At 46.2% G+C, this 8,139-nt stretch overlaps 1 protein-coding gene across 1 annotated transcript; it reads right to left on the reverse strand.

Moving 5' to 3' along the window:
* Positions 1–6,725: 6,725 nt before the first annotated feature.
* On the reverse strand, positions 6,726–8,139 carry bhlha9 (basic helix-loop-helix family, member a9; the record flags this gene model as incomplete). The annotated part of the gene is made up of 1 exon (XM_079213991.1): positions 6,726–8,139. The coding sequence occupies one exon, from the start codon at positions 8,137–8,139 to the stop codon at positions 7,279–7,281; it is 861 nt and encodes a 286-aa protein (XP_079070117.1). The 3' UTR covers positions 6,726–7,278.

An 8,139-nucleotide genomic window follows, 5' to 3' on the forward strand; every position in this document is an offset into this window, starting at 1 on the left:
GTACACGCCGATGTGGTTGGCATGTAGGTTTAATGTCAGGATTTATGTGAAGCTTGACCTGAAAGTTATGTGGATGATACTGCTGTGACTATTTTAATCAGTCCCAGTGCTTTGGATGTTTTGTAGCTGAGAACTTTTCCTGTTCTTTTTTCGCACTGCACTTGAAAACCCCACCGACCGGCACTGCAACTTCGGAGCGGAAAGGGTTGATCTTGGTGCTTGTGGGGCTTAGTTGAGGACGTGGCATCAGTTTCCCGAAACTTATTATGCTTATACAGTTTGCTGAGGATCCTGAATCAATTAAAACTAGCATGCTACTGCCATTTAAACTGTTAAGCCCTAGAGTCCCCCAATTGGGGGACCCTTTTATATCAGGAAAATCAAGAAAGAATCATGGTATAAATCCCTCCCCCCCAAAAAAACAAACATGTTAGGTATCAAATTAAACATAAAAATCAGGGCTACAATAATATATAATCCCGATGTACAACCTCTAAACACAACTCAAACAATAAATAGGATTAGGGGTTAGGGTTATTAGGGTTAGGGTTAGGGCTTAAAGGGCTACCTTGATGTCAACTGTAGCTCAGTGGTGAGCAGGAGAGCTTTAGAAGACACACAGTTGAAAGAAACATCTGCGTGTCTTCTAAAGTTTCGCTTTATTGTCGCCGCAGTGTTGCATTCGGTTGCTGTATTTCCACCCTGAAGCCAATCCAATGCGCCAATTATTGCTGACAGTTATTCGTAACTTTTTGCTGAACACAGCTCAACACAGAGATCTCAGAAATGTTTGAAAGAGGCCCGGAGATGTTGTTCAGACTGTTGCTGTTTTTCCTTGCTTTCATGATGCGGGCCTAATTGGAACAGAGGGTCCTCGGAGCTGAATTTGAGGAGGGATCAATGGGCAGGCTCGAGAGTTGTTTACATACTGTATAAAAAATACATATAGCCAGCACTGAATAAATAGACCAAACACAACACACTGTGCTTGTCTGTGACTGTGTGTATAGTAAATATCATAAGATCCCACAGCCCCTGCTTATATGCTGCTGCACATCAACAGAAGGCTGAATCACTTTTTTTCTCTCCATCTCTAAGTAGATGAACAACTCGTATACCGGCTAATGAAGAAAGCCTGGATTTAATGAAAAGGCAAAGTCATGGGACTGAGACCAGATCAAAGCTAGAAGCCCCATCAGACATAAATATTCATAAACCAGAGGCCTCTTCACCTTGAGTACAGCCACTCGGAGCCGAGGGCAACCCTCTGTTCCCAGCTTATCCCCGCGTGCGTCTTCTTTCCGCCACCGCCTGTCTGCCGAAGCTCCGCTGCACACCTGCCGCAGCTGTTTCTGAGGCACTTCACGTCGCGAGGTTATCTATCCCTTTGTTTTACCTTTTCCAAGGCGCCGCAGACAGGAGAACGCAGCTACCTTTCATCTAGTGTAGTCTGTGCCACGCCGCGTGTACGCACGCGCGCTGCAGATAACGGAGGGAGGATTTGAACCCAAAAAAAACATACTTCGCTTCAACGTCCTCGCCGCTCGTGTGCACGTGAAGCTGAAAATCCCCGGAGCTGCCATTAATGAGCCAGATAACCAGCGTTTTCACCAGGAGCAGCAACAGTGTGCTCCTGCTCTCTGCTTCTGGTTCAGAGCGACATCTTTGAAGTCGATACAGGTTCTATTACTGCCCTGTTCATTAGTAAACAGCCCAGAGCTACAGAAAAGGAGCTATGTGTGTTGCCTGTATCTTCTTTCTGTTACTGGCTGTGCAGTGACGTGTGGTGAGGTGCGTGACTCTTTCAGGGTCACTTTTACAAATATAAGAACCAAGGACGTAGGTTTGTTCTCAGCAGTGGAAGGAATTTCAAAATAATGCAGGTTTGCACTGTGTGGGTAGTTAGCTTACTACTAGCTGGGCTTCTTGATAGCTACTTACCCTCTGGGTGAAACAACTTAGAATATTCCTTTTCATTTTGGGTGGCATTAAAAAGGGTCAACAATATCAATGCTGAGCCCAAACGAAATACTAATATGAGGCTTTATTATTTCCTGGTGTATTTTAGCAGCTTACCGTGTCAGACTACTGCCAGCTCTCATTCTGCATTTACGAGTCACGTAGTTCAATGCAGTTTCTGACTCGCCACCTTCAATTCAATTCAGTTTATTTTATATAACCCAACTTCACAATACAAATTTGCCTCGGAGGGCTTTGCAATTTATTTAAATTAAATGACAGCATCTTGTCTCGCAGTCTCGAGGGCGCGTCGGAAAACATGGAAATGGGTTTTTCACTCTTCTGAACGACGAACATAGTATTATACTAGAAGAGTGAAAAATCCATTTACAAAGTTTCTATACTATTACAGATAATAATACGAGTGAGTTTGCAAATATATTGTGCAAACGTTGGTCGTGACTAGTTCCTATGGAGCATATGCAAACCTGGTTCCTTCATATGAACCCAATAGAAGAGCTTAAATCACCATTCAACTGGTAGCGTGCACATTGACTACTGGTTGTTTTTCATATTTCATATCAGCATTCATTAGTTGTTTTTTACTTTTTATGATGGCATAATTACTTTTTAAGATTGTTCCCCCTGTGTTCTCTAACTTCACACCGTGTTCCCTGGCAGATATCAGTACATTCTGTTCTGGCACCCCGTTCATTCCAAAGTATTACACTGTACATTTTAGAGAAAATACCGCGGACGTCGCCAATACCATTCTATAGCCTTTCATACCGTGTGTGTGTGTGTGTGTGTGTGTGTGTGTGTGTGTAACGTTGTCCTGACTGCACGGTTGTAAAATCTACCCACAGACAGACACACACCTGGCACAGTATTCCTGCCCTCATGTCGTAGTCCCCGCTCCAGTAGTGTGTCCCCGTGACCACGTTGGCCCGTGATGACTCACACACACACACACACACACACACACACACACCAGCGTCTGGTAACGAGCTCCGAGAACAGTCCTAATGTTTCCATGTCAAACACTGAATAATGCATACGTCTGTATTACGAACGCGCTGCAATGCATTTGTTTCGTCAGTGCGACAAAGTGTTATTTCCCTCTGTGTACCGCGAAATATTCCTGTTTCAAAGTAACCCTACAGCGGTGTGTTTTGCATCCAATTTTCGTTTTTCCTCATCTGACGTGATGTGACGTCGTCCAGCTGCAGCAAGGGAATTCAAACACAGCGTTTTCCGTTTGTGACAGGCAGTGAAGGGAAAATGTGTTCCTAATTCAAAGAATTATTGTCACCGTGGGAATAACAAACCCCTGAAAGTAGACGCACAACAAAACAAAATAATAGGATGTTTTCACCTTCCCAGGCTTGGTATTGTAACATCAAATATGCTCTTGAAGACTGGAGACAGTTCTTTTTGCATGAAGCTGCTTCTGCTTTTTGCATCCATGCATCCAGTGTGTTGTTTATGACAATGACCTACACAACAGATCTTTATAGAGGAATATGAAATGAATCATTTCTTGTATTCGTTTTTTGGCTAAACTCATGCATCCTCTGTACTGAGTATCATGGAGCCGTGCAGGCTCCTGGTTTCTCCACTGGCTCAACATACTGGGGGCTCCGTCAGCTTGTCTCCATCTAGTGCTCAGCAGTGAAACCGCTCACTGCTCGCTGAATCCAAACAGATCAATAAAACGAGCTGCGTCTTGTCTCATCCCAACGAAAGGGCAGAGGTAACACCTCATGGATGATTGAGTGTGGCAGGCGTTTTTCTATATAGACACACTAAAGGTTCTTCAGACTGTGACTCTGTAGGTGTTGAGAACGTTCCATGTCAGGCTTGTTTTTTATTCTGTGGATGTCTGAACACAGAATGTCTGGAGAGTGAAAACTATTAGGCTAGCAGCACAATCCTTATTTCATTGTCGGACATTTTTTGTTGTTGTTGTTTGAAGGATTGTTTCTGAGGAAGCTTTGAAAAAAAAAATGGAAACAAATTGAAAAATCTCACATTTAGAGATTGCAATGCCACACAGTTGAGTTTCATCATGACCTACAACAAGGTCATGGGTTCGGGTCGGTTCGGTTGTTGGTTTTGTCAACAGGATTACCAAAACACAGCGGCCCGATGTTCCTGAAACCCAGTGGAAGGGTTTAGCAGGAACTTTGGAGTAGATCCAAAACCACGGGCTGGATACACACATGATTATTTACCTAGAGAAGTCCTTGGTGGAGTTCTGCGCTTTCTGAGTGCCCTTCTTGTGTTCTCTGTTTGAATTAAAAGGATATTACTTTCAGTAAACATTGCTCTTCAAAATAAACCTCCCCGGGTGACTCAACAGATGTATATTACTTCATTCAAAGTCCAGTTGTGTGTCTCAGACAGGAAGCAATAATGCAGGTTAAGTGTGCTTGTTTGTAAATGTCATGGGAAAAAAACAAAGTCACATCGTGTCCTCTGGCACCTTCACTCCTTCACCTTCACCAATGATGTCACAACAGCATGTGTGTGTGTGTGTGTGTGTAGAATATCAATATGCATCTTCCCTCCGAAGGCTGACTCATCCCCATATATCACGCAAACACACCCTTTCGTCTTGGAATCATTTCTCTCATGTTTGCTTGTTTTCCTTTTCCGTCAGCTCGGGGTGTCTGAATGAAAGATGCATCACATGTCGGAGAAGTGAGGTAAATCCTCGGGTGAGTCACACTTCAGCATGGGTTCCCAGACCTCAAGGGACGTGTAAACAAAATCCAAAAGACATTCCGTCAACATCACATTCACCAAACTAAAATTTAGCTTTTCACTAACTCAACATCATATCAACTAAATTGATTCCACATTTTAGTTTTCTGAACCCACATGTGCTGCTTGACAGTTCTCTGTGAGATATTTGGGAAAGGGTTTTTTCCTGACCCGATGTGAGTTCAGGGATGTCTATGTGTACAGATTGTAAAGCCCTCCGAGGCAAATTTGCAATTTGTGATTTTGGGCTATACAAAATAAACTGAATTAAATTAAAGTTCCCCCTCAGGTAAACACTGTTAGCTCTGTCAGCACTGTTATCAGCGTTAGCGGCCGGCTCGGACATCGCCATGTTGAGAGCCATTCGGAGGCAATAACAATGCTCTGAAATTCTTATTGAGCACCTTTGATTATCTATCAATTTAGTGATCGATTAATCATGCAGATGTTGAATATAAAATGTATTATGCGCCATTCTTACGTGACATTCACTTACAATGTGTAATCTTAACGGAGATAGCATCACGTCATGCGATAAACAGTTCTTATGTTTTATCAGTTTTGTTTTATCCTCCATAAGTTTACAGTGAAAACACTTTGCAATGATCCCATTCTGTCGCTAACTTTTGTTTCTCACTCTTATTTACTTTGCTCTTCGTGGACAGACCACAGAAGTAGAAACGAGTGAGGTCTTGCCCCGTCGTGCTGGCAGCCCCACTTTCACTCCGGAGTCCCTCGAGGACCCAGACGAGCAGATAAACTGGCACTGAAGCGAGCGCAGCGCTGTCTGCCAGGGAGGGAGGAGGAAGAGACATGCCGTCACTGAGCGCTGTCAGCCGCACTCGTCTCTCGCTGGTGAGTCAAGGTCTTCTGGTGAGTCACGTCTGCGAACGACGGGACGGCCTCAAAGTGAAGCCACTCTCCCCCTTTTTCTCTCACCGCACACATCCTCCTCTTCCTATTATTTCACTCCTCCTCTCCATTCATCTCTTTGTCCGTGGAGTCCCTTTCCTTCCTGCCTGCTAATTGTTGCGGCACCACACCATTTATTTCTCCACCAAAGGCCGCAGTAGCTCTCCCCCGGGGGCCAACTCTTTCCAGCGGCCCTCGTTGGGAGACCTCCGGGATGTTCAAAAAAAACAAAAACCTCTTCACACACCCAATTCCACCTGCGGGCCAGCGCAGCCCGACAGGGGATTTCATCGCGCTGATGACGGGGCACAGTCTTCCTTCCTGGGCCCACATAAATCTGTCGGTGAGCCCCGTCCTATAGTCTAATATTAAAGCTGTTTTCCATGACACGCTGCTCAGCCTGGCTGGAACAGAACCACAATGTAGGTACACATTGTGGTTAGAATTATCGCTGCTTGATCTGCACAACAACAACTGACCTTTTACTGTAACGATCCAACATGCTGATGTTGCACCGCAGCCGTTTTAACTGAAATATTGCAGGAAGCAAAAACCTCAGGATATCGCATATATAGCGCACGATGCATTAAATGCACTTTTTATAACCCTGCATTGCTTATTGATTTTTTTGCACAAACGGCGTCAGTCTTGGCCGTCTCCCAGTCGGCCCAGGCTTTTATTTTGCTGTGTGTAAATAGCACCTTGACTTTACTTCTCCCAGAAAATAAAAATCACAAGAATGGACTTGTAAGGACATTTTTCAACTGTGTGAAGGACCTCTGTCATCTCAGACTCAGGAGCGGTAGAGGCTACCGTCCTCAGGCTATAATCAAACACAAACACACACGCACACGCACACACACACACACACACACACACACACACACAGACAAGCGTGCACACTGAAGCTGAATGTCGTGCTCGTGCCATGTCGAAGTCCTCAGTCAGAAGCGAGGCAATTACAACCAAACCGTGTTGTTATGAAAGGAAGCGTGACGGCTGTCATACCATTTGAACATTTAATTTGGAAAAATATGTACAAACTCTTCACAACTTTACAAACATGATCTCTTATGCAATAACAGAGTATAATAAATACAGTACATGAGCAAATAATGAACTATTGGATTCAAATCTTGCTGAAGATACTGGATAGAAAACACATCGTAAGAGCAAGTTACATAACAGTGTAGCACATGTGTAACCGTCCCATGTGTGTTGATCAGTCCACTAATGGGTCTTTGGGGTCCTACCAAGTGGTTAGGTTTCCTTTTAATATCATGCATTAAGTAACATTTCCAATATTTCAGCTTCTGCAGAAGACCAAACGATGACAATGAGACAATCAGAACACAATTCTGTGGGTGAATTATCTACAGCAGTGACACATTCTTTATATTCAACATTTGTTAAATGCCAGGGCAAAAATACACTTTGCAATATGTACAACATTCTGCAGTCTGGATTGCCATTGGACTTTTATTTAAATCTGTTAATTACATCACAATGTCTCCACTCTGGAATAAGAGACTGTAATACTGAGTTGATTGCAAAAGCAGGAACAACAAAAGGCTTTTCTCTCCCTGAGGTCCACTGGAGTGATTGGCAGTGTTCGGGGCTCGCAGTGGTGGGCGTCCCCCGTCACAGTATGTCAGAGCCCAGCGAGAGGCCGTGCTCCGGGTAGCTCACCTGCCAGGGGAGCCCCAGAGCTGGAGGAGGCTCCACGAAAGCGTCCATGTATTTCTGAGTGCAGGAGGCCCACACGGCCGGCTGGTACCCCAACCCCTCACCCGCCTGGGGGTACCGCAGAGGGCTGGGCGGACGCTCGTGGGGGCTTCCGCAGTGTCCGTACGAGTAAAGCTGCCCCTCGGTGGGATAGCAAGGGTAGTGTGGGGACGGGGGACACGACGACGCCGCGTTATCCATGTAGACGTGCGGCTCCGCGGGCAGCCGGTGCATGTGAGGCCCTTGTTGCGGCTGCATTTGGTGAGAGATGGACGCGGGCCAGGGGGCGTAGCTTTGGTGCTCCAGGCGAGGAAGCGCCGCCCGGGTCTGCTCGAGTCGAGACCCTCCGGACGCCGCTGGCGCCGCCGCCGACCTGTTGCACTCCCGGTGGGCGCAGGGCTTACTCGGCGGGTTGGAGCTCAGGAATACCGAGAGAGCGGAGATGCGGTTGATGGCCCTCTGCAGCGTGGCGATCTTGGAGAGCCGCTTGCCGCTGAGGTCGTGGTTCAGAGTGACACGCAGGGCATTGAAGGCCTGGTTGTAGTCCATGATGCGCTTCCGCTCGCGGACGTTGGCGGCCATTCTTCGCGCCTTCGAGCGGACGGGGCGATTGCGCTTCTTGGTCTGGCCGTCCTCGAGGTCGCTTGGGCTGCACGCCGAGCTCTCGCTGTCCTGGAAAGATGCCTTGGGACTTCCCTCGTCCTCCCCCTGGCACAGAGCGCCAAGATCAAGCTCTTCCTCAGAGAACTCCGATCCTGCAATACTGCTGCAGCTCAT

The sequence above is a fragment of the Taurulus bubalis genome (assembly GCF_910589615.1).
Source record: "Taurulus bubalis genome assembly, chromosome: 2".
NCBI classification, from domain to species: domain Eukaryota; kingdom Metazoa; phylum Chordata; class Actinopteri; order Perciformes; family Cottidae; genus Taurulus; species Taurulus bubalis.